At 44.0% G+C, this 26,953-nt stretch overlaps 1 protein-coding gene across 4 annotated transcripts in view; it reads left to right on the top strand.

Moving 5' to 3' along the window:
- Positions 1–11,544: 11,544 nt before the first annotated feature.
- The window catches only part of JPH1 (junctophilin 1), a 73,703-nt gene continuing 58,294 nt past the window's right edge, over positions 11,545–26,953 (top strand). For all 4 annotated transcript variants that reach the window (XM_064480891.1, XM_010979417.3, XM_064480890.1 and 1 more), the window contains exons 1-2: positions 11,545–12,121; positions 17,389–18,148. In XM_064480891.1, the coding sequence (XP_064336961.1) occupies positions 11,743–12,121; positions 17,389–18,148 (1,139 nt within the window). In that variant the 5' untranslated portion in view covers positions 11,545–11,742. The remainder of the gene's footprint in view (positions 12,122–17,388; positions 18,149–26,953) is intronic.

Below are 26,953 nucleotides of genomic sequence, written 5' to 3'. Positions count from 1 at the left end.
TAATATCTATCCCCCACAATAGACTATACATTCCTTGAGGGCAGGCCATTCATGACTTCATACTCACTATAGGACATTCCAGTTAGAAGACACTCATTGTATATATGTTCAGTAAAAGGACAAAAGGAAATGCTGAAGACTACATTCATGTCACTGAGATAGCTATAAAGAGGGAAAAGACCTTTCCTAACATTTTAAAGTCTTTTCATTAATGGATTACATTAACCTGGTACATTCTAAAGGAATGATACATTTCAGGAAAAGTAATGTGGCCTTTGAGATGAAAGAGAATCATGAAATGAAAATGCACTTGCATATAGTTTCCTCAGACACTAATCAAAGACAAAATATGTCATTATCAATATGAAAGTGACTCTAAAGTCTACAGATTTTTAAGCAAAATTTAGTTACTTCTTGGACAGAATAGCTCTTAACAAATGTATGATTCAGCAGTCAATGAACCATTTGCTCATAAAGATAGAAAAGAAAGATGTATTTTTTTTCATTTATCTGACATTATTTTTTAAAATCTGAAAGAGAGAGCCCCAGGATTGCTTGGACACACTCTCCCGCTGTGTGTTCAACTCTAAGCCCCTCTTATCTCAACACTGCTCTAAATGCCCAGGAGTGATGGACAGGAAAACCAGCTGATCCAGGTGCCCCTAATCAGGAGCAAGGGGCAGGCCAGTGTGCCCAGCTACCATGGTGCTCGGCTAGTCCAGGATCATGCAAAACCTGCCAGCAGGATCAAGGCTACAATTCAAAACTACTGGAAACCTCAGGAGCTGGGGCTAGGGGTACCTTGCTGCATAGTGACCCCAGTCTCTTCCCGGCTTAGTCCAGGCCCTATGCTCTGCCACTTCTCCAAGATGAGTGAGGGAGACAGACCTCTCAAGGCTAGTATTCCCTGAAGACAGCACAGCTCCCTGAGTCCACACTCCAGAGACAATGGGCAGGGAATGGAGATTTTACAAGTCTGCCAAGTGATCTGGTCTAGAGTTATCAGACTTTTGTTAAGTTCTGGGTTTCCAGTCCACCTCATGAATGGCTTCTGTTATTGCATTTTATTTTTTATTATTCTTATGTCTATTATGCATATTATTCTTTTATGGAAGTATTCACTGTCTGTTGCGCATTTATCCTAAGGTAGCATGCCCTTACATGGTACTTTTGAATTTTGCCTTTTAAATGATGAGGAGGATTTTTTTATAATCATCAAAGCACTTTGAGAGAGAATTTATGCAAGAAAGATGGACTAACATTAGGATCACTAGTATCAGGAACCTTTGGATTTATTTCGTCAGTTTATGGCATCTAATGGAGCCCACACGAGGGGATGACACTACAGTAATGTTTCCCTGAAGACCCAGAGTGTTTATTAAAAACACAGATTTCTGAGCCCCAACTCAAACTCACTGAATCAGAATTCACCAAGGAAGAGACCTGGGCATGCATATATTTAACATGTCCCCTGGTGATTGTCAACAGGGGAGTTTTGGCAATTGCCCTACAGAGATGATTTTTCATCAGCAATGCATTAGGATCACTGGGAAAGCTCTCAGAAGGTATGCGATGGGGCTTCTGTCAGAGATTTTGCCAGGGGAGGGTGGAGGCTGGACCAACATCTTTTGGAAATGCTCGCCAAGGGATTGCTACCTGCACTTGGATGGAGTATCTATACTAAAGGAATATTTAATGTGGACTGAGGTGTTGAAATGAGGCATAATTTAGCCTAGGCTGTAACATTCAAGGAGGAAGTGGTGATGCATACTTCTTTCTAAAAGTTGCAAAACTTTGAGACCAGCAAACTCAGCAGGACCGGCACAACAGTACACAGCTGGAAGCTTCTAAATGTCCGCTCCGTCACACTCAGGCAGACAGTCTATGTATTATTCAATCAGTTGAGTCAGAAATCACTCATGCCATCTGGATTACCCAAGCAGTCTTTTTCCATTTGGGAGACTAAGTTTTGAGGGTCCCTAAGTTTACCAGGTCCACTCACCGCTTTACACATGTTACTATATCATATGCCAACTGGCAGCTCTATTCCATCACATAGAAAGGATTGATCTTTTAAGTAATGATATGCAAAGATGCTGAAGATTTAATTATTAATAGGTAGCACAATTTCAATGTGCAAAATAAAAACAAATCAAAATGTTCTTTAGTGAGCATTACCACCCCAACCCTCTTTACTTTCCTTTGTATCTTTACAGGTTTTTAACGTACATACAAGTACAGAAACATTCAGCATATTACATACACTATTCTATACATTGCTTTTTTCCCACCTAATAGATCTTGGGGATCAGTACACAGAGAGCTTCTTCCTTCTTTCTTAAGGACCACAAAATCTGATTTTCAATTCAATTTTATTAAGTCTCAAAGCAGACTTTTCTCTCTCTTTGACCATGGCCCCATGGCTGTGTCAGTTCAGGGCCTCCAACAAGCAGATGTCAGGACAGAATTAGACATACAAGAGATTTACTGGGATGAACACATGTGAGGGATAAAGGCCAAAGGAAGCAGGAATAGGTGGGCAGAGCTTTTGGTTCACAATGAAGGTCTGAAACCTGTGAAAGGAAGGAGGGAAGGAAGGAGGACTGGGAAATTCAGACTGCAGTGTAACCCTAAGAAAGTTGCAGCCAGGTCACTGGGGAGAATTTGAGCCTGTCACAGGAAGCCTGTGTTGAGAATGGATGGTCCAGCTCTAACAGCCCCATGGTGCTCAGCCATTGGCGGGAGACAGTCTAGGGAGAGTGAGACCTCAACACAAACCACCCTGCCAGCATCCAAAGCCTGAGGCTCTTGGCCAGTCTGCCTGCTTGCAGCAAGCTCTCCTGCAGGAATTGCTGAGCCATGCATAGCCCCGGCCGACACAGTCTCCCCTTACATTACAAAGATCGTCTTCACACATGCTCGGGGAGCAGCTCCCAGGGGTCTCTCTTCTTGAGGGAAAGCTTAGAAAAGGAAAATTCATGGGACAAATAGGATCTGTCTCTGCAGTTGGTTTGGGGGCTAACAATGGTTCTCACCTCTCTCTCTGTCCATTCTAAGTTCTCTTCACCCTGAGCTAGCATAGTAGCAGCTTCTGGTGGTTCACCTAGTGGTGTGACCCAAACTTTCCTTCGTGGAGGGTCTGAATCCTTGGTCAGTCAGGCCGTTCTCAGACCGGCGTTGCTGCACACGTGCATTCGTTGCTGCCAGGGTTTCAGTGGAGTACCAGGAAGCACCTGGGTTCTGTACATATTCCTGTCTGTCCCTGCTGTCTAAAAGCCTGTTTCTGCTCATCTGGGTCAATTGTCCCTGCAGGAACCTGAAGATTCCCATAGGGAAGCTGGGGAAGGGGTACTGGTGCATCACTAGGGGACATGGGGCCCTGGGGAACCTGCTCTTCCAGCTGACTTCTGTCCTTTGGTTCTGCTCAGCTTGGTCCAGCTTTACTTCTTAGAATAGACTGCTTCTGGGTCTGTCTGACTTGGTTTGGGCAGGTTCAACAGGACCCGGCTCATCACGGGAAATTCTAAAGTAACGGTCATTTGGTGTCCCACAGTCAAGCATTCCTTTTCTGCCAAGGTCAAGTAACTTACCAGGAACTGTTTCCCAAAAGATCTGTAATTCTATTCTGCAGACGCTATGGCCTTCTTCAGCTCCTGGTAGATCTGCACTGGGATTCTTCCCCTGGGGCTTGCCGTAACCTTCATTCTATGTATCTTTTCTCACCACTGACACCAAATACCAACACCAAAGGATCTGTCCGATCATGTGGCCCAAGAGGCAGGGCTGCTTGCACCACAGCCTGGGCCGCTGCAAAACTCTTTCTTGCTCTGAACCTTCTAAAAGCTAGCAGCCTTCCTTCCATGTCACTCAGCACATAGGCTGGAGCAGTTTCCAAGTGTGGTATGTGTTGCTTCCAAAACCCAAGATGCCTACCAGGTGCTCTGATTTTTTTTCTTCTTTTTCTTTTCTCACTTTGATATCAGAGGCCACAGGATGCAGTGATTTGTTTTTTATTCCAGGGTGGAGGGGTGGTGCAGGGGATGTCCTGGGCAGGGCACGACCTTGATGTGAACACCCCAACACATATGAAGTAGCGGCAGCTGGAGGCTGTCTGCCCAGCACCCTCCTCACTGCAGGTTCCCTGGGGGAATTCCGAGCAGAGCACTTCCCCGGCCATGCCATGGAGTGTTCCTCCTTCTCAGTAAGCTTTAAAAAGTGCTTGCATGTGAAAGTAATAAGTGAAATGCAAGAGATGACAAACATTCTAGAGCATGTGTAAGGAAAGGAAGAGGAATGTAAGCTTTATTTTCAATGTAATCAGTATCTGAAGAATCCAACAAGGCCCCTGAGGTGTGCATGTTGAGGTGACATGTGGTGTGGGACTGCAGCACTTGGCAAGGACACAACATTCCCCAGTGTCACTCAGAGGGGAACCTTTTCTGTTACTGGTCATTGTTTCAGTCCCATTCCAGAGCTCTTGGAACTGTTCATTCCCCAATTATAATTTACATGTTTTTCCTGCCTAATCATTGATCTCTTTTTCTCTACTTCAGCGATCAGCCATTCAACAACCACTCACTCTTTAATTGTGGTTTCAGCAACACTGGCCACCTCTTTTTATTCAGCCTCTTTAGGAAAGGGTTATCCCATGAATTTTCACAACTTTTACCATCTTAATAACAACAGTCTCAGGTGTGTTTTTATAGTCCCTTGCCACCCTCAATTTGTGCTCCTTCAAATTCTGAGTTGCCTTTCAGCCATGTCTTCAGAATAAAGCGTATGATTTTCATCATCGCATGAGAGAGATGGATTCATCCTTCTTGTCTCCTCCAATTCCAGGGACCTGTTCTTTTCCAGAAGGTCTCCTCTGATCTCCCAGTCACAGGCATGGACTCCCCCTGGCTCCTTCCCTCTTGTGCAGTATCTCAACGTGAGAAGATCATCGCTTTAGAGAGATCTGGAAGGACAGATGCCTGTTCCACTTTATCGATGAAGTTACACAGTGTGCCCACGATTCCTGGGAATCACTTCAACCACAGCAGCCCACAAACCGTCCTGCCCTCTGAACCCTCATCGCACTCGGTGCTTGTTTGCTACTTGTAGTCATCTTCCTTGCACTTTTATTATTTTTAAGTTTTTATCTCCTACCTCCTAGATATGTTTTATACCCTTAAAAGCAAGGTCTGAGCTTTATTTCTGTCTCCAAACCTAACCCAGTAATCATGTATATATATATAAGTACATATATATACATGTACACACACATACATATATATTTTATGGTTTGCTTTGGGTATGAGGTCTTCAACGCACAGACCTAGTACCTAAAGCAATTCACTCTGTGTCTTACTACCTCTTTTAAATCTCCCTTTTATATGGCATTCCCTTTTTCATTGTTAGAACTTTCCTGAAACCCCTTGTGAGCCTCATCATTGGACACATAAGCTGTCTAAGATTAGCAGACCTCTGCCCATTAAGAGGAGGAGGCAGAGAGCCACAAGGGGCGAGTCATGGGAAGAAATCAAACAAATCAAACTGCACCTGAGACTTAAATAAGGCTCAGCTGGTGTTCGTACATCAGAATTAGACTATTTCTCAATCAGACTCTCAGCCCCTAGGGCAGGATTGTCTAGTTGTATACAATAAGCCAACAAGTATCCAGTAATTAGCACAAAATGTGGACACCATGAAGCCAATGTTTTGGGAACAAAAGGATAGCCTAAATTGAGGAGCCTAGAAAGGTATAAGAAGGAAAATACATAAGAAATGAGACAGCTGGAGCGGTGGGAGAGGAAGAGGGAGAGGAGAGGCGAGAGGCGCGGGTTTTACAGAAGCTGAGGGAGGTGTAAGTGTTCACAAGTATCAAATTCGCAGCTGCCACTCCCAGCAGGATAGGAACTGAAGAGATGCCATTGTATCTGTCAACCAGGAGGTCCCTAGTAGCCAAACAACTTCACTAGACTGGTGAGGACAGAACCCAAACCGAGTGGTATGAGAATAAGAGGTGGTGGGGGAAGATGTGAACGTAACACACTCTTTCTGGGGGCTCTGCAGCTCCAAGAACAGACAGAAGACTTGAGGTGAAAGCAGGACCCAGAAATGAGGACTGCTTTCACACAGAGGACACATGAGCAGATCTGTTGGGTGGAAGAAAAGAAATCAAAACATATTCAAGAGAGGGAACTGGCTCAGAACTTGGAGAGGAAAAAAGACATCTTTTCCTTTGGGATGAGGTGGTAGGAAGAGGAAGAACGTGGGAACAAATGGGAAGTTCTGGAGAGAAGAGAGAAGCGGTGTTCTCCTGGGGTAGCTCCTTTCCTCCACAAGGGAGAAGACAAGTAGGAAAGAACTGGGGCTGAGAGGGACTCGGGGACAGTCATAGGCTTCTGGAAGCTGCCTGGAAAGAGATCTGCTGGGCAGTGTGGAGGGATTAGCTTGCGGGTTTCCACCCATGATTTGCAATGGCAACTGGTAAATGTGATTATCTCCAAAAGTAGCTTCTTAGGAGCAGGGGATGAGAAATTGTGGCTTAGGACGGGGGACTGGGCAAGCAGATGAACAAGGAGGTCAGTATGGAAAGGACCATGTGGTGCAGAGGATGCATTAGACCAGGGAAGGGCCAGGAGGACATGAGTGGCATCAAAGGAGTGAAGACTTTGATGAGTTGATGGCTTGTCCAGTGAATGGGAAAGACTAGCAAGTGTTGTCAAAAAGTGAGACTGAAAAGTTCCAGTTTTCAGAGTTGGCCTACATATGGGTCAAAGTAAGAGCCAGGACTTTAAGAAAAGGCAATGGCCTGTGAGGCCAGGATGAACTGCCTGGGACAACAGCAGATGACAGTGGGTGGGGAAAAAGAAGATAAGCCATTAGTCCTGGATGAACAAGGGGAGTAACCTAGAGAAGATGGATTTCCTGAAATACACAGCACAGAGCAAGTTTCTGGGTTCCTAAAGAGTGGGCCACTGATGGCCTGAAGCATTCAAGTCTCAAAAGGAGGGGCTACCAAAAAAACGGCTGTCAGAGTTGAAACTCAATGATTAAGGGGGCCCCTCCATGCTCGGATTCAACATCCACCGATTCAACCAACCGCAGATCGAAAATAGTTGGGAAAAAAACAATTCCAAAAAGTTTCAAAAAGCAAAGCTTGACATTGCCACATGTTGGCAACTATTTACACAGCATTTGCATTGTGTTAGTTATTATGAGTAATCTAGATAGGATTTAAAGAGTATGGGAGGAGGTACGTAGGTTACGTGCAAATACGATGCCATTTTATATAAGGCTCTTGAACATCCGTGGATTTGGGTATTGGCGGAGGCGGTCCTGGAACCAATCTTCTACAGATAACAAGGTCAACTGTATTTATTTATTTGTCAACTGAGTTATTTTTAGTTCTTGCTCTGCATTACCAGCTGCCTACTGAACACCTTCTCTGGGACATATTTCTGTATCACCTTTTCCTATAAGAATCTATCCTCCCAACCTCTATAATTTCTTCTTCTTCTTCTTCTGTTTCTTTAGTTCCAGACAGTGGCATCACCATCATCTGTGTGCAGCTATTCTAAAAAATAATAAAAGTCATCCTCTTGCTCCCCATCCAGCCTGCTTCCTTCCCCCATTTGAAAGGTCTCGCCTTCACTCTCATAAAGAGTGGTAATGAGGAGAGTCAGGCAGCCTTGGTTTAAATCCCAGTTCAACCATTTCCACCTTAAATGATCTTGGGCACATAAATGTCTTAAATCTTATTTTCTCCTTCTGTAAAATGGATACAGTACCAGTACTAATCACATGTGTTATTACAAGATCTGAATGAATTAATGCATGTAGAGAACTTAGCACACAACCTGGCATACCGTAATTTCCTTCAAAGTTTTGAAGGCCATTAGTTCTGTAATTCACTTCCTCTTCTGACTTTATGTTGTCTGCAAGGCTTCTGACCATATTTCTTAACTTTTGCATTTAATGAGGATAAATTTCTTAAATTATGAATGCTTTATTACAAATGTGCTAGTAAAACTTGTTTTGACTTAAATAGTCAATCAAGTAATTTTAACTCTATTTGCTCTCTTACACACTTTGAATCAATAAACACACTTTAGACAATAAACACCCCCAGATTAGATTTTTGTCGTTTGTAGATATTTTTATTAAAAACCCTCAATAACTAATTCTTTTTTTTAACTTTATTGAGTTATAGTCATTTTACAATGTTGTGTCAAATTCCAGTGTAGAGCACAATTTTTCAGTTATACATGAACATACATATATTCATTGTCACATTTTTTTTCGCTATGAGTTACCACAAGATCTTGTATATATTTCCCTGTGCTATACAGTATAATCTTGTTTATCTATTCTACATATGCCTGTCAGTTTCTACAAATTTTGAATTCCCAGTCTATCCCTTCCTACCTTCCTCCCCCTTGGCAACCACAAGTTTGTATTCTATGTCTGAGTCTGTTTCTGTCTCCATAACTAATTCTAACATGTAAATAAAAGTGAAATCATCAGTAATTTTTTAAACACACCTTCATTAAAGAAAAAAAGATAAAATTCTAAGCTAAATAGCCTCTCCAGCATGTTGTTACCAGACATTCATGCTCAAATGGCTTATCTTTTGTTACAGATTTTTTCAGAATGCAAATCTATAAGTGCCTGGTTTTGAACGTGGAGGAAAGTGCTTGCATGGCTGTTGGCCCCTGGGCTTTAATGGCCTCCTCAACCCCACCTGTCAAACCAACATTCACATTCTCTTCTTACTAATCCCTTCTTAAAGCTTAATTCAACTCCCCCTTATCCAGGGCAAATGTTCAGAGTAAGAGGGAAAATAAGGACATTACTAACCCCAACTAGTGAACTGCAGCATTATTCCACTGCCTCCCACCTCCTGTGCCATCATTCTCAGCACCTCGTACTCTTCCGAGTTCTCCTGCCCTGACTTCTCCAAGCTTACCGTTAAACCTGAACACTTACGTCAATAAACACATCAGTGACTGGGGAAACATTCCACAGTGATGACAGCAGGTAAATGGAAGCATGGCTTGTATGGTTACTTTGCCAAAACTTGCTCAGTGAACTACCAAAAATTCAATACTAACTTCCATCCTTGAAGAAAGTCAGTGGCAGAGTCGGGTTAGGATGGGTGAGCTGCAATTTCATAGTAGGTGGTGGTGGATCCTTTCTTTCACTGAAGGGTCCTTCCAAGAAAGACAGCTACTAGGGATAGAAAGAGGAAAAGATTAAGAGATAAACTACCATTATCTTTTATCCTCCCCAAATCTCCATATTCTACTCAGATGTGTGCGCACCTCCACCCTTGGTCCATCTATCACAGACAGACTACACATCCATTACAGACACCGGAAACTTGCTCTGTGCTGTGCATTTCAGAAAATCTATCATTTGCCTAATTAGAAAAAGTAAAAAGCATTAAATGTTTCCACCATGCTTGCAAACAAAAGCTTAGCCCTTAAATGTTCTTATCTATGGATCCTAACCCATAGGGGTGGGTCAAAAAAAAAAAAAAAACAGCAAAGAAACAGAGGTTATTCTGTAAAGAAAGCTAGTTCAAAATGAGAAAAAAAAATGTTAGCCTGAGCAACCACACTTTCTCGTATCAAACAGAACCCTAAATTAGATGGAAATGTGTCTAGCTACACTAGCTCCTGATCTTGCTGTATCTCGTACCAGAAAAATGGAATTATGGTTCAGCGGCAAAATCCTGGGCCCTCATTTTCCCAGTGGCCTAAATCAATCCCCAGTCCAGGACAAGATGCTGAGCAAGGTGTGTAATTATTTCAGGCCACTAGGGTAAGCACTATTCCTGGCCACTCTGCGGGCAGCGCCATGGATGAGGGTTTCTAATTCTCTTTGGTGATTTGGTTCTGTGTAAACTGAGATTTTTCTTTCAGTATTTCAGCCAGAAAAGCAGAGCCAATCAAGAGCCAATGAAGGTCAGTTTCAGTTCTTTTTCTGTGCAGTTTAGTCTACTTTTTGCCTGCTGCCTTCCCTGATACCTGTCCACATATATTTTCTCTGATTTTCCAAACCCAGTGAGAGACCCTTTGGCAGCCTCTGGTGCACACTCTCAGCCAAAAGCCTCTTAGCCTAAGGAATGCAGTGAGTACCTTGCAAAGCAGTGTCCTTAAGAGGCCAACCTAAGACCCCTGGCTATGAACCACAGAGAAGGGTCTCCCATGGGTATTTTAAGGGCGAAATTGAGACTGATGCCTGCTTTCACCAGAGGCAAAACTGACTTTTCAACTTGCCTATTAACAAATCTCTAATGGTGGGCTTTCTACTGCACTCCCAGTGTACTCAGTTGTTACTTAATATAGAAAGTGAAAGGTAAATCTTGTTATTCCCATTTGGAAGATGGTGAAAAAGAGGTTCAAACATTTAAAAGAGTTGTCTAAAGTGAATTCAGCAAAGCAGTGTGGTAGCTGGAAAGCAGATCAGCTGACACCTGTCGCCGGTTTTGTAGGTCACGGACTCTGTAAGTTTAGAGCAGTGTTTTACTTACCATGTTCCTCCTTGAAAGCGTCTATTTACTTTCTTAAACTGTGGATGCCAGTGGAGAGGTACCAGGTGTACATTCCAGACACTTACACAATATACACAGACGGAGCCGTCTGCCTGTTGGGTACACAACTCTGGGCTGAAGAATTTCTAGGGTTGTTAGAACAAATGAGGCATTGGAGGGAGCAAGCTCTGATGTAAAAGCAATATCCTATATTCCTGCAAACGTAGATTAAAAACATCCTCTTCATTATCACAAACAAAAAACTACCCAATTTATCCTGTGCTTTTTTTCAAACTGCATTTCTCTCCCCTGTATCTTCACTAAATAAATGCAAACACATGTGCTTCGAAATGGGTAGGTGTAAAAGAACATTCTGCACAATTCTATCTAGGCTGCCGCAGATTTATATCACATGCATACATATATCTGGGGGACATGAATTCACGATGACAGCTGAGCATGGCAAACCCAACGGTACACAAGTTGGAATGCCGGGAAAAAAATGCAACCGCAAACACGCAAATGAGTTTTTCCTCCACACACACACGTGGCCACACTTACAAGACGCTTCACCACAGTGATAAACCCCAAACACAAACACCGGAGCCTCCGCCGCCCGCGAGCTGCCCCCACACGTGCAGCCGCGCCTTCACGTCCAGGCGGGGCCTCGCGCGCGTCCCTGGGCGCACTCGCTCTCCCACCCGCCTCCCGCTGCGCGAACACTCGCGCGCCGGCCGCTCCCGCGCCCGCCTGCCGCCCGCCGCCCGCCGCAGAAGCGGCGGCTCCCGAGGAGGGGGGCAGGGCCCGGTGGGGAGGGAGCGCCGCGGGGCCGGGCCTCGGCGCCCGGGGAGGGGACGAGGGGCGGGCACGGGGCGGCGCCCAGCTCACGTGGGCGGGCGGGAGCAGCTGAAGGTCCGCTCCGGAGCCTGGGCTGTCCTCTCGCGCGCGGCGCTGGCCGGGGCGGCGGCGGCGAAGGAGGAGGAGGAGGAGGAGGAGGAAGGCGGCGGCGGCGGCGGCGGCGGTGGCGGCGGCGGCGGCGGCGGCGAAAGAAGAGGGGAGGACGGGGGCGGCGTCGGACTGGAGCCGAGCGGCGGCGCGAGCTGCCCGGGGCGCTGTCGTGAGCTCGCCCGCCGGGCCCCCACCCCCGAGCTACACCCTGCCGTGCCCAGCTTTGCCCGCGTCCGTGCCCCCGCGGGGAGCGCGCCGGGGCTGCCCCCCGAATGACGGGCGGAAGGTTCGACTTCGACGATGGCGGCACCTACTGCGGCGGCTGGGAGGAGGGCAAGGCGCACGGGCATGGCATCTGCACGGGGCCCAAGGGCCAGGGCGAGTACTCGGGCTCCTGGTCGCACGGCTTCGAGGTGGTCGGAGGCTACACCTGGCCCAGCGGCAACACCTACCAGGGCTACTGGGCGCAGGGCAAGCGGCACGGGCTGGGGGTGGAGACGAAGGGCAAGTGGATGTACCGGGGGGAGTGGTCACATGGTTTCAAGGGGCGCTACGGGGTCCGGCAGAGCCTGTGCACCCCTGCTCGCTACGAGGGTACCTGGAGTAACGGGCTGCAGGACGGGTACGGCGTGGAGACCTACGGGGACGGAGGTGAGCGGCGTCGCAGGCGGCTCGGCTGCTCCGCGAGCTGGTGCTGTGGGCTTTGCCCAGATTGCGGGGAAGCGGGGAGGACGCGAGGCGCACGTGTCCGGAAACCCGCCAAAACACCTGGGGAAGCCTCCCACCCACCTCCCGCGCCCGCCCTCCCCCGGACGATGCGCTGGGCCGCGACTGGGGCGCGAGGGTTTGATCTGACCCGGTTCTCGGAGAGGGCGGTGTGTCTACACCCGAGGGAACCAGGCGTGACTATACCTGGCCGGCGCCAGCGCCGCACTGTCACCGGGAGGGTTGGGCTGGAGAGAGGGCGCTGTCACTTGAGCCTGTCACATTACGTTCCTGATCCCTTCCTCTCCAGGTCGGGTTTGAAATCGCCACTCCCGTGGAGTTAGAGCGAGCGCCCTGGGCTTGTGAGGCTGGCGGTCGCTGCCTACCGCTCCCCGGATTGGTTTCACGTGGAGTCGTATTTCGCCTCTGGTCCTCTAGTAGCCTAAAGATAGAAGCCAGAACCCTATAACTAGGATGTTGGAGAATTGTTACTTACTTGAGGTGCTTTTTGGAAACATCCTAGTTAGAGGCGTGGAGAGGCCACCTGATGCAGGTGGGGTTCAGAGAATGTGGGGGTTTCTTACTATTTTTCATTAGATTTCTTAATGTATTGGTTTTCTATCCAAAGAAGGTAGCCATGGTTGATCTGGAAGTCTTTGGACTAATTATTAGGAAACATTTTAGAAGTGAACAATGAAGTTTGCTTTTTAAAAAATACAATTGAAAGCTATATTCTTATAGTTGCTAAGTTAACAGCTACTTTACTCCTGAGAATGGCGCTACGGATTCACTGGTTTGCTCTAAGGTGTATGACCTAAACATTGTGCTGTCTGCGAGCAAAATTCACCTTATTTTAATATTTAACAATATTTGCAAAAGAAACTGTGTATATGATAGGGCAGAGTTCCCCTTCTTTTTCAATCGGGAGAAGTATATATTACTGAAACAGGTGTCAAAACCTGATGAATTTCCGTGTGTAATAAACTGAGAAGGATGAATGGCTAATGCTTTGGCAAAATACATTTTCTGATAAGAAAGATAATCATAGTTAATTGAAAAGGGTTGTAGGAAGCAATGTCACATTTCAGAATTAATGCATCTCAGAGTTGGAGGATATTAAAGGGATCCAATTAAAAGTTTCGGCAGCCCACTGCAACCCTGGTCAGGCCATTGCTTATGTAAAAGCCTGTACACTTCACTTACTCAGAACACTTGGGCCATGTTTCAAATGCAAAACAGCAGAATGGTAGGATTTGCTAAAAAGACATCTTTTCGTCTTACAGTATAAATAAAGGATATGGTTCTCATGGATTAAAAGGGGGGAACAAAACTTTAATACTTGTATATAGGCTGTAGGAGTTTCAAGTTCCACAGTCGTTAATTAGGGCCCTTAAATGTTCTGAACGGGCATAGAGTGCCTGGGATGACAGCCCTATAAACATGTTAGCCTGTGATTGGATTTTATGGAGGCCCCAGGTCTACAGTATAATTAATTCCACGCTCAAAAGTGGAATCAAAATTTATTTTTCAAATGTGTGCATTATTTTATAAACTTTTAAGCAGGCCATTGGGTAGTTCTTTGACTTCAGTATTTGGAAGGCTAAAAATAAATTAGTCTTCTTTCCACTTCTTACTACTCATTAAACAAAATCTCTTGGTTTAGAGTATTCATTATATCTAGCAATCAAAAAATATATATAGCACAGTAAAGGGCATCTATGTGTTGTAGAAGCTCCACTAAGTGTCCAGGATGACTTTATGGATATTCTGCCTTATGCTTTAAAAGTAACTTTTAAAAGAATTTTTTTAAAAACCTCAAAATTTGGCATCACCATAGGACTGTGGTTTTCTTTTTCTACCAAAATAAACAAACAAAAAAAACCCTAATATGCTACCAACTAGGAAGGGAAAAAAAAAAAAAAAAAACTCTTAAAAATCACTTTTGAATTCCTGCTGTTATTTTCTGCTTTCCTTCATATGTCAATCAGTTAATTAGAAAGTCCTTAATCATAAAATGGGCATCTCAGTGGAAGTATATTGCTATAACTTATTTCATACAAAGATTTCGGCCAAGATAAGAAATATCACTTCCCCTATTTTTCCTTTTTGCCTCTGCACCCCCACATGTCCATCCCTATCCACCTTCTGTCGGACTTAAGGAGCATCTGATTCGATGTATTTTGTGGTGATATTAGAGACTAGAGGAGAAAAAAAGTCGTAATATTCATTGAGAAGTATCACTTGGTTTATTTTATTAGGGATTTGTACATGAAGTGTTGCTGAAATAGAAACCCCCGAATATTAAGAATACATTAGTACTGAACTCAGGAAACCCAGATTTTGTGCAAATTCTGATGGGTGCTGTAGTCCCTTTTTTCACCTGTCATGAAACTATTGAAAATATCTAGGAAGACACATTGTTTTGTTAACTATCTGAAGACCTGCATTCATAGCATGTAGATATGTTTGACATAATGAAGTCTAAATTTGACTAGAATTCTTTCTGAACTGGATGCCTTCCGCTACAAGATTGTGTAGTGAAAATGGCTGTATCTAGAAAATCAGCTCCCAAATGAAAAATCACGGCACATAACTTAAGATCTGTAAACATAGTGTTTAAACTTGTGAACTAGGCATCCATATTTCAGGCATTGAGAGGAACTAATAAGAACTTTACTTGAGCAGCAGGGAGAAGGTGGAACCCACCTGCTTCATAAAGAAATAGAGGCCCTTTTTTCTAGGTTCATTGACTACACTAAACTTATTTTAAATTTCAGATGAACTACTAACACTTTGTAAATTGGTTTCTAGCAATTCTCTGGAGGAATTCTTCTATAGACTGTTCCTTAACAAAATAGAATGGGAATTTAGCCAATGCCATTGTTCTGCCTTCGTTACTCAACAGTTAAACAACAACTTAAACTTTCTAATTATTGCTGTTGCCTTAAACCACTTAGATTTTCAAGCAATACATCTTTGGAAGTTCTAAATACTCGTCTTACTTTTGGAGATAGCAGTTTAAGGAAACTAGCTGTTGATTTCCCCTCAGTGTTAAACAGTTCCTAAGACAGGATGGTTGTGTTTTAAATGTGTAAATACTTACTGATATCAAACAGTATGCTTGGGAATTGTTCTAGCAAAATTAATTTGTCATTATGTAGAAATGCTAGAAGGATATGATTACAGCATTCCTTGTTTCTATCAACAAACAAAATATTTAAAAATAAGGTGGTTTGTTTTAGTGCACATTAGTCGGTTTGTATAACTTTGAGACTTACATTTTTATCTGTCCAGGCAAAGGGAAAGTCAGTTGCAATTTCCTAATAATTCAGTTTCCTTCCCTGTTAAAATGGTGGTTTTTGGAGATGGCTAATATTCAGCAGAATGCTTCTTGATCTGAAATGTTTTATTTGACCATCTTATCCTTTTGGGTTTATCCTTTTCAGAAAGCCATGACCCACGCACTTCCTCAGAAGTTCATAAATGTCAGGTTAAGATGTTAAAAGCTACCCAGAATCTGACATTCACAATACCAGACCTACTTAGTATTTTGTTGGTTCCCTGCTACTGTCTATTTATATACCGTAAATATATCAGGATGAATAGAAAGAGATGGTAGTCTTGAAACTAGTCTAAACTTTTGATTTTGGACCCATTATGGTTTTTAACTTTTAAGTGAATGAAATAATCAGTCGTTAATTCAGTGATAGATATAAACCATGAGCAAAATTGCTCAGTATTTTAAAAAATTAATGTATGCCATGCAATGGAAATCTTTTCGTGGTAATATAAAATGAAATGTGACTGCAGGGTAGCTCTATATAATCAGAAACTGAAAGAAGTCAAGACAGATTGTAATCATGATTTATTTTCTATGATATTGTGAGTTAAGAATAATAGAGAAGTAATTACATCTTAAAATTTCCACATAGCTTCTTTAGGGGAATATTTTAATTTAAAATTTTGCCTTTCATCAAAAGGAAGTGGACTTGATTTAAAAAGAAAATCTAAATTCCCTAATCTTAACCTTCAGTTCCCCCTAAGATTATTTAGAAAGCTGCTCCAGGTTTTTTTTCTTAAACATTTTGCTAATTTATTGAGTAGAAAAGCTTACTGAAAACAAATGCTTTAGATTAGAGATGATTAGAGATTATCCTATCCCTGACAAGACATAATATTCGTTGAAAAAGTGATCAGGTGTCAACAAAGTTTTAACGGATACTGTCAAACACACCTTTGCTCTGAAATGAATTCCATAATGTTTAGAGTGGAAGTTTTCCTTTGGCTCTATCTCAGTTTTCCTGAAAGTAAATAAGACACATTTCTTAGCCACCACAGCTGTTTACTATAAAGTCATCAAACACCTACAGACCACAGGACACACAGACAGGAGTCTGGAAATGTGTTCTCTTGTGAGGTTGTGCCTGCCTTCAGGGTGCTTTTAGTTCATAATTCCCAGTGCAGTGGCAGAAGCTATGGAAACCATGAAGAGAATGGCCAGGATGCAGAAATTTAGCAAGTGATATGGGGCAGATCTTGACCTTTTCATTTGAAGTACAAAATGTTAAAGCAGATTGCCCATTTTTTTTTCATAATGGTTCACTATATTCAGAATATATATTCAGCTTAATCCCTCTTAGCTCAAAAAGTTTCACCCAAATCTAAATAATAATCTTAAATATTAAACAGTTTTTCCTGCCTTAAAAGAAGATGGTGAACGTGGTAGAAAGAAAATGGAAGATAATTTGTTTGCCAACCCATGTCGCAAGTATTCAGAGCGCTAATAATTTTAAGTCTTTGAGCTTCTTAGAATGTTGTAGTTCCAGACTTAGTCTTTGGTTTTTCAGCCGAATTGGTAAAATTAAAATGCAATTCACAAATAGAACTCATTTCATCCTGTGGCACTGCGTTCCCCTAGAGGGGTTTTTGATAGGTGCATTTCATTAAAGAAGTCATTTTCTAATGATCACTCTCTCTGTACTAGAAAGTCAGTCGTATCAGTTTTTAAGTGAAAATTGCCAGACTATTGGTAAAGCCTATCTAGTTCCATAAAAGGGAGAGACAGGACATTTCAGGGTGGGAATTCACAAATGGATGGAAAGCATCCCTTAGAGTGGGCTAGGAAATGTGTGGGGTTGGACCCTGGGGTGCCGCCCGGCCTGCGCCCCCTGCGTTCCCGGACTCACGCTGTGCTCTCTTGCGGTCTCTCGAAGGTACCTACCAGGGGCAGTGGGCCGGCGGCATGCGGCACGGCTACGGCGTGCGCCAGAGCGTGCCCTACGGCATGGCCACGGTGATCCGCTCGCCGCTGCGCACGTCGCTGGCCTCGCTGCGCAGCGAGCAGAGCAACGGCAGCGTGCTCCACGACGCCGCGGCCGCCGCCGACAGCCCGGCCGGCACCCGCGGCGGCTTCGTGCTCAACTTCCACGCCGACGCCGAGCTGGTGGGCAAGAAGAAGGGCGGCCTCTTCCGCCGGGGCTCCCTCCTGGGGAGCATGAAGTTGCGCAAGTCCGAATCCAAGTCTTCCATCTCCAGCAAGCGCAGCTCGGTCCGCAGCGACGCGGCCATGAGCAGAATTAGTTCCAGCGACGCCAACTCCACCATCAGCTTCGGCGACGTCGACTGCGACTTTTGCCCCGTGGAAGACCACGTGGACGCCACCACCACGGAGACCTACATGGGCGAGTGGAAGAACGACAAGCGCACCGGCTTCGGCATCAGCGAGCGCTCCAATGGCATGAAGTACGAAGGCGAGTGGGCAAATAACAAGAGGCACGGATACGGCTGCACCGTGTTTCCCGACGGCTCCAAGGAAGAGGGAAAATACAAAAATAATATTCTGGTCCGTGGAATAAGGAAGCAGCTTATACCAATAAGAAATACAAAAACTAGGGAGAAGGTGGACAGAGCGATTGAAGGCGCGCAACGGGCAGCCGCCATGGCCAGAACCAAAGTGGAAATAGCCAATTCAAGGTATGTAAATACAGGCTGGGTGGCGGTTCTGCCCGGGTCCGTCGGAACGGTGGAATATCGGATGTTTATCGGTCCTTTGGTGACGTCATCCAAATAGGTTTTACAATTTACGGAATCGAAGGTGGAAAACGATTAAGACCACTAGAATGAGTCAGAAACATACCTGTAGCCTTCTGAAACTGTCCATCATCAAAAAATGTTGAAGGCACACTGAGGTCTCATTCCTCTTATAAATTACTTCCCTAATACGAACGTGATGTTGTTCACCCAGAGACCCTGTGTACATTTTGCAGAGTCCAGAAAGTTACCTTCTTTTTAAAAGTACCTCTGAAAAACTGCCCCAGAAAGCATGGTGCTTTGTGTGCGGGGAAAAAAAATAGCCTATCCACAGGGAAACCTACCTAGTGTGGATGAGACCCTTTATTCTAATGCTAAAGTTAGAGATATTCACAAACTCCTGCTAGAAAATTATCCTAATTTATAAAATTCACAATCTGTTTGGTGATGCCTTATAGGTAAAGTTGGTTTTAAGTCAAGATCTAGATATGGCAGAAGTGGTAAGGTTCACGGCAAAATCTAACATGCATTCTTTAAACAATGGAGCTCATCTACATGGGAAAGGCAGAGGGTCCCAGGCTCAGGAGAACCCTCCCCACTACATTCTGTGCAGGAAAGATTAGATGACTGGTGTATTAAAAGGAAAGTGGTGGGGAGAACCTGCCACGGACAGATGGGACTGTCAGGGTGCCAAGGTTGAAAGAGAAGGGCTGGAGTGAGTAGGAGAAAGCAGTGAATAATAGATTGAGAAGTGGGGTGTATGTGGGCCCAGAGGACTACAGGCCTGAAGTTTTACCACTGTAGCTGGGTTCCAGCATCTAGCCAGGGGACCAGTGAAATCTGCTAGGAATAGAATTTTACTAGGGGTAGTTGTCATATGAGAGACAAAAAAGAAAAAGGGATGGTTGTACATGGAAGATTTTATTCTTAGGCTTTATTTATTTTTTTCAATTTTTTAATATGAAATACGTATTATTTATTTTATTTAAGCAGGTACTAACTGGCCCCAGTTTTGTGTGATTTGAGGCATATGTTTAGCATAGAATATTAAAAATCCTTTTCCTGTTTCAGTAATGTCCCATTGAAATATTTTTGAATATTTCAAAATACTTTTCAAACCACAAAGATGAGCGTGTCTTCAGGTTTTTATCCTTAGCGTTGAATTACTGAGCCCTTCCTTGTCTTTGGTGGAACCATGTGAAATTTCTGCTCTTTGAACTTTTTTGAGGTACAAAAAAATGGCGATTGCATGTGGTTCAACTTAATACTTACAGGTTTCTGAAATTTCTTTTTTAAAAACTGCCCCTATTTTATGCCTGCTGTTTACTTCTGAGTGTCTGAAACACTAATTGGAAAATGGAAGCAGTCTTGGTTTTCACATTATTTTTGGACACAGAAGTCTTCAGGATTTCCATCCCTATCCCAAACTAACCCTGTTTTAAAGTTAATGTTTTTGTTAATTGGCACAAACTTTCAAGAAGGGTCTCCCCTCTCTTCTCTGCTGAGCACCTTTTATTTTAAGTCATGATGTTCTCTGATCACCAAGAGTTGCAACTGCTTGCTTTTCACTCTACTTGTAGATAGGATCTGTGGCACGTCCAGTCTTGCCAGCGTCCTGGCCCTCAGTGAACTTTTAGAGCTAATGAGCTACTTTTCCTTAGGCCCCTAGCCTCTAACTTGAAATGCACTCTTGAATACTTCCGCTTTATTTTCACCTGGTGATATACTAGAGGTAATTCACTCTTGGCAGATGGAAAATAAGCCTATGTGTGGGACATTCTAGCAAATGACTTTCTTCCTCTTGCTTTAATTATTGACTTTTATGATTACTTTGAATTGGATGAACTCCATGATGAAAGGGAAGTGCTTGTGATGCCAAGATCTCTGATTATACTAGCATTGTAAAGCTCTTCTCCCAGTCCTAGCCACCTCCTCTCTGTCAAAATCCTTTTGGGGTAGTGTTAGGTAGTTTGGCACTACTCTGTTATAAGAGTTTATAATCAACAAATATTTAACTTAGAGGCTTGTTATTTTTAGCTTGTTAGCTACCTCATAAAGATTTCTCATAGCTATTTGAAAAATGTCCGGTTCGTTATGCTAAATAAAAGAAGCCAGCCATAGGGCAAATACTGCAGGATTCCATGTATAGGAGATATTTATATCTATCAAACTCCTAGAAACAGAAAGTAACATAGTGTTTGCCAGGGGCTGGAGGGAGCGAGAAATTGTAAGTTGCTGTTCAACAGGTATAAAGTTTCTGTTAAGCAAGATGAGTAAGTTGTAGAGATCTGCTCACTGACATTGTGCGTGTAGTTACCAGGGCTGTACTGTGCACTTAACAGGGTAGATCTCACATGGTGTTCATAGCACAATAAAAAAAAAAAATACTGTTTAGATGACACAGTAGGCAAAAAAATGTTTCAGTTCTCAATTCTCCTTATATATTTTACTTCCACTTCATTGGTCTCTTTCCAGATTTCCCTGCTTCAGTGACTTCAGATAGTTTTGCAACTAGTTTCTGTAGACAGTAGCTGAAGGATGGACTTACAACAGCTCTGAGTTTAGAGTTCAACATGCTTTTTAAAACTTTTAAAAAATAAAGAGAAAAAAAGATGCTAGTAAGGTTTTGGAGATTGGTGTCTGAGGGTGCGGGGAGCTTCTGGCTCTATCAGTATCTTAAAGCATGGCTCTTATAATGCCTGAGTATCTGCTCCATCCTCCCTGGCCCCTCTAGTGGTTGTTATTAATGTTTTGGTTTTTAAAAGTATCAGAAGTTTGAGAACATAAAATGACACTCTTCCCCACCTCCTGCCCCTGTAATGGCAGAATAAGAACTAAAAAGTAAGACTCCTGGCAGTGGCCACTGTTGAAATCACCCTTAGCAACAAAGGGAGTTAATAGTTATTGACCATTTCAGTTCACTTCCCTGATAATGTGCATTATTGTTCTATCACTATTTGTGATGCTACAGAGATTTTTGTTTCTAAAGTCCCAGGGGAATGGGTCTGCTTTTACTTTATCTTGAAGCAAAGCTTCAAGTTAGCTTTGAGGGAAAATACTGTATTCTCCAATAATGGCGCCTCAGGAAAATCAGGTAACAGGGAACCAACCATCTTCAGCCCAAGGATTCAGGAAAGCATGTTAGATCTGTGGATTTTTCCTTTGCTTCTTTGAACATGGAGTGTGGTGTATCTTACCAGTAAACACAGGAGGCTTATTTCTGAAAGCTTATTATGGGGCCCTGCTTAATTCTTACAAATCAAGGAAGATGAGGATGTTATAACAGTAGGTAGATGGTAGAAATAACACAGCAGACTCGGTAGATACTGCCAGTTTACTAGCCAGTCAGTACATAATGAGTTAAAACTTTAAGGGAAGTTAATAATTTGCCGACCCATAAAGCTTTTCTTTAGGTGTCTGTCCTAATTCCAGAAGTACCACGTTTATAAGATTTAACAAAACATATGGTTCCCCTCTTGTCTTGGTCCTGAGGGTGAAAATCATCCCATGGAATTGAGAAAGTGTCTCAACCTTGTTTTTTAAGAATTGTTCAAGAGAAAAAGGGGTGCAGCTCTGAACATTTCAAGATCCTCATTTTCAGAAGCAGGGGCTTAGGCTCTGCCCAGGGTCACCCCGCTGTCCCTGTTGTTTTAGGGGCTTTTCTCACTTGGTCACTTTTTACTTCATTAACTCTTGTCTCCTATAATTCCTTGAGAGAGATGTTTAACTGTTCCTTGAGAAGACTATTTTAGGGAAGAATTTTAAGGTGAGGCATTTGGTTGAGACAGCAAATAAGTGGCCCTCAGAGAACCATACTTCCATAGATACAAATGGACAATTCAGGTAGGAGTGCAGGCAAAGGAAGAGCTTTGTCAAATCTGGGCCTCAGAGGAAGTGGTTGTCATGCTAAAGGATGGAAGAGGTCTGGGGAAAAGGATGGGAGAGCTCTGGCTGAAAGCAGTTGTGAGCACCTGGGGCATTTGCTTTTGCCGGTTTTGTTGTATCAGACAGATTAGAAGAAAGCAAGCTGGGAAGGGAAGATGGCGTGGAGGTGGGTGGTGATCACTGCTGCCTGACTCTGTGGCCAGCCTCGCTGCAGCCAGGAGGGTGCTTGGCTGGGCGGGCTCCTGGTACCACTGCGAAGGGTCAGTGATGGGATGGGACGGGCCAGCCAGTGGTGTTGGGCTGCTGTCTCCCAGGCTCTCCCCAGCCCTCAGTGCTGCCTCAGGTGGTAACAGCAGCCCCTGGACAGGGCGTGTCAGGAGGGAGCCCCATGTTTTCCCTGACCCAGCCCCGCTTTGCTGTACTTGTCACAGGGATAGCCAGACCGGGTGGGGGGTGGGGGAGCAGCCTGGTAGCCTGGGGAGGACCTCAGGGTCAAGGGATCTGGTGAGCTTGCTATGTCCGTTTGCACAACTAGAGAGTGGAGGCCATGTTTGCCAGTTTGGGACTTACATATTGAAAGTGACATCATTTTTTTAAAAATCGTACAGGAAAAATCTATTTCCCAGACTTTTCTTTCAAAAGGATATATTACAGTTTCATACCACACTCCCTCTTTCTTCCGTGTCCAGCATGACTCAGCCAGGACAGCTTTCCTTTGGGAAAGTCTTTGTTCTTCCCTCCCCCGCAGGTGGCTGCCCCCTCTGGTTTAGGCATAACGTCTCTTCTTCACAGAGGGCTTCCCTGACCTCACCGCCTCCCGCCCCACTGCCACCCCCTCAGCGCAGACGCCCCCATTAGTGTACGTTGTCGTTGTCTTGCAGTGTATTTGTTTAACATCTTCAACCTGTTCGGAGCACCAGGCCCTGATGGCAGCTGTGCTCGCTTTTGTGTTCCCAGCAGCTCGTTTAGATCAGGGCACTTTCTTAAGAGCTCTAGTAAATATTTGATGAATGAGTGAATTAAATCCTCACTACTTTGGGTATGAACACTGCCAGTGCTTCTAATTCTGTTTGGCCGGACCTTTTTAAACCACAGTTCTCAGGCAGGAAACATAGCTCTCGCAATTCATCATCCTGTAATCCGGCCAATAGTCAAGGAAGTACAGAAAATGCCAGAGGATGGGTTACAGGTACCCTTTCCCCTGATTAAGTCAGCATCATTAAAGTGTCAGAACTTAAAGCACAGCCAGGGAAGAAGAGCTTCTGGTTAAGGCGAACTGTTAATTCCATTCTTCAGAGGCCTGAGCTGGTCCAGTGGTACCTGTGAGTGCTCCCAGATGTGGAATCTCCAGGAAGTCACTTTTACTGACTGTGATAACATTGGCTCCTCCTTTATATTTGACATCACCAAAATCTGTAATAAGGCATAACATAAGAGCTTACTATCTTTTAAAAAAAAAATCTAAGTTTGCTCAACAGTCAGCTGTCTATTTCCTTTTGAAAGTTTTTCTTGTCCAGCCTTTTTTTTGGGGGGGAGGGGGTCATTTTCCTTTGGTTCAAATAATATTCAGTAGAACAGTTCCTCACAAGATTGCTTGACTTGATTCACACTTCACTTATTAGTGATCAAAGCCCAAAGTCAACCGTGAGTGAGGGCACATGGTGGATCCCAACTAAACCTATTACCACCAGTTTTAGGAAGAAGCTCATTCTCTGCCAAGGAATTGTGGAGGGCAGGGAATTTGAGATTCTTAAATTCTCCTGGACAAAAGGGTTCTCTTTCTCTTTTGAAAGTCAATATCATTATAGTTTATATTCTATCTGTATTTCTTTAATGTTAGTGGCCGTATCATATCTTTAAAAACAATTTTAGGTTACCTTTTCCATGAATTTTTATTTTGTTCTACTGGGGTTCTGGTTAATTTTCAACTATTAGTTTGGTATAAGTGATTTTTCACAGGAAGGTGACTTCCTTGTAATGTCTTGTAAGTCATTTTCATGAAAAGGCTGTTATATAAGAAATGTTGGGGGAAATCACCTAAAATGTGGGAATTTATGGCTGAGAAGAGCATTAGTTATACGCTTTCATTTTGCCCCCTGTGTTCTCCACATCTGCCTTTGCTGCCTGTCACCGGCCCTTCTATGAACAGATTCCAGAGGCTCAGTGCAAATACTGTGGCCCTGAGGTGCAGAAAATTTACTATGAATGGAGACTGATATTTGCTTTTTTCTTCATAGGAAGGTTGTTTTAGGGGTTGGAGAGAGTGGTTGTCATGAGACTTTAAAATGTAAATCACCATGTAGAGTTAATGTTTTAGAAAATATGTCCATCTTACAAGTACTGTGCCCAAGATGCCAGACAGGGATGGAGGTACAGATGGAGGGAGGAAGGGAAGGCAGGCAGGCTTGGGAAGCAGAAATGGGGTAAACAAAGGGAAAGGAGTTAAGTCCACCGAGCTTGACCACCTGTGTGCCGACATGGTTGTGTGTCCAGGCCTCAGCCTCAGTCTGTATGGAGTCATTGTACTGTCAGCGGGCAGTTACTGAGCAAGGAAGTGGCACCTGTGTTGACATTAAGCTTGGCTGGGGTGTGATCTTGGGGACAATATAAGATAGTAAAACTTCATATTGTTTGGATATATTAGTGCAGGTCACCACTATCCTTTACGTATGTTACAGTTTTTGTATTGCACACAACAGTTCTAAATGCACATCCCTCCTCTTTACCAAAGGATGCCCATTTCCCGTGGGGGAAAGTGAGACACCTGTTTCCTCATGTTCTTCTCCAGGATGATGAAAGAAAGACTCGCTTCTTCATATCATGAGGCCCAGGACTTCTTAATGGGCCGAGCAATCACTGAGAATCCTGTGGGTGTGTGGAGGGACCAGCTAACACCACAGAGATGACCTAGGTGTCAGCTCTGTCCTGCCCACAAGCATGGGGCATGGCTTGGGTAGAAGGTGGCTCCCGAGGCTAGACCAGGGAGCCCTCATCACACTCTGCTGTTCCGTCCCCTCCTGGTTGAACAGGTCATTACACACAACATGGGAACACGTTGTATATTGACAACCTTGTAAAAGGTTCTTAGGCTGTATCGTTTCTAAAGATCTTCCTGTAAAAAAATTCTTCCCCCAGCCTTCCCAAGAAACCAGGAGGCATGGAGGTGAGCCTGTGTTTTAATGATTAACCGGTAGGTCCAAGCCATGCAGATTTAATGAACCCCAAGTCTTAGGCCGGAGTCATGGAAGGGCCACACGGTTACCCAGACTCTTGGGCCGCTGAGAACATTCCTCTGTAACCTTGCGTCGTGGAGGCCTGGCTCTCCGCTTTGAACAACGAGGGCGAGGAGAAGGTGCGTGCGGGACAAGGGGGTTCATTAAGTCCTGCAGAGACCCGTGTGGTGGACACTAGCCGCAAAGACTGGAGGGAAGGAACAACCCAGGGTGACGATGAGCTAGGTTTTGGGGACGCACGTTGGCCTTGCTCTTCCCTGTAGAAGTCTGAGTTGGCTTTAGACAGTGCGGCTTTCAGCAGATTCCATCTCATTTAGCTGTGGCCTTTTCCTCATTCTGTGGATATGCGGAGTTAAGGCAGCCGTTATGCATTTTTCAGTATAGCTGCATTGTAACGAAAACCACCCTCCCTGTCATGTTTTCCGGGAAACCAAAGCTGTGGTTGCACTGGAGTTCCCTCCCCTGTGCCACGTGTGAACCTTCGCCCTGCCCCGAGGAAGCTGCTTCTGGGCAGGTGGCCGAGCGCTGTGTGCGTGCTGGGGAGCGGGGAGGCGCCCCAGTGCAGCTGCCCGGCCGCCCCGGCACCCCGCTCGCAACTTTCCATTATGGATTAAGCTGACTCTGCCAATCTCACTTTACTCAAGACACCGAACTGGACGCTCGCAAGACTGGTGCCTTGCAAATCTTTGAGATGCTTTTCTTATTATAGATGAAATATGAACATTGTGTTTAGGAACAGGATCCAACAAATGCCAAAGGTATTTATGTAAGTCACTCAGCTTGCGTACAACAGCCTGTCAAGAATAAAACCAAATGAGCGTTTAATAATTCTGCCCTTCTGTTTCAGTGGGTGTTCCACATTTATTTGTATAATATGCTCGATTCAGAATAAGCTGCTTTATCAGAAATTTAATTAATGTGGAAGGAATCAAGATTGCCTCCAAAGTGGTGCAGCTCTTGGAAGTCAGATTGTCTTAGGATTTCCCTGAGCACCAGCAGAAACTGATTCAAGCCAAGTAAAATACAATTAATTCACCTTCCAGCTTTTTTTTCTTTTTACAATAATCAGTTATGCCCGCTATTAACAAATAACTTTTAGTATTTAGTTTTTAAAAACTTCTAAGTGATTTTTTAAATTTTTGCTGATTTTTACAATATCAAGTCAAATTTTTCATCTAAATTGCTTAATCCAGATGCCCCTGTCTGATTTTTTTATATTGGTGTAGGAGCTTTTTTGAATTAATACTTCAAGATTTCATAATTTACTTCCATCTGTTAAGGGAAAAGTTTGAAATTCACATGAGGGAGCCTTTAGTCAAAACACATTGAGGAGATACCCCACAGAAGCTAGAACTCACGATTCAAGAGCGAGGATGGCGAGGTGTCCCGGAATGGGGCTTCACCCCCCCTCTACCAGCCCTAGGCACTTGTTCCCACCCACTCTCGCTCATCCGGGGATTTGCAAGTCCATTGAGCTGTGAACTGACAGGTTTCCTTGCTAAGATGCCAGTGCCCCAAAGAGTGGTACCTTTAACCCTTATTCGTCATCAGTTAACACTCTGGCCTGGATTCTCAGAAAAAAACACTTGGTTACCAGCCCAATTTAATAAGATTTGATTCTTACATCTGT

This window comes from Camelus dromedarius, chromosome 30 (assembly GCF_036321535.1).
Source record: "Camelus dromedarius isolate mCamDro1 chromosome 30, mCamDro1.pat, whole genome shotgun sequence".
Classification (NCBI taxonomy): Eukaryota; Metazoa; Chordata; class Mammalia; order Artiodactyla; family Camelidae; genus Camelus; species Camelus dromedarius.
Note: the sequence above shows the minus strand (reverse complement) of the source record. Positions and strands in the feature narration are given on the sequence as shown.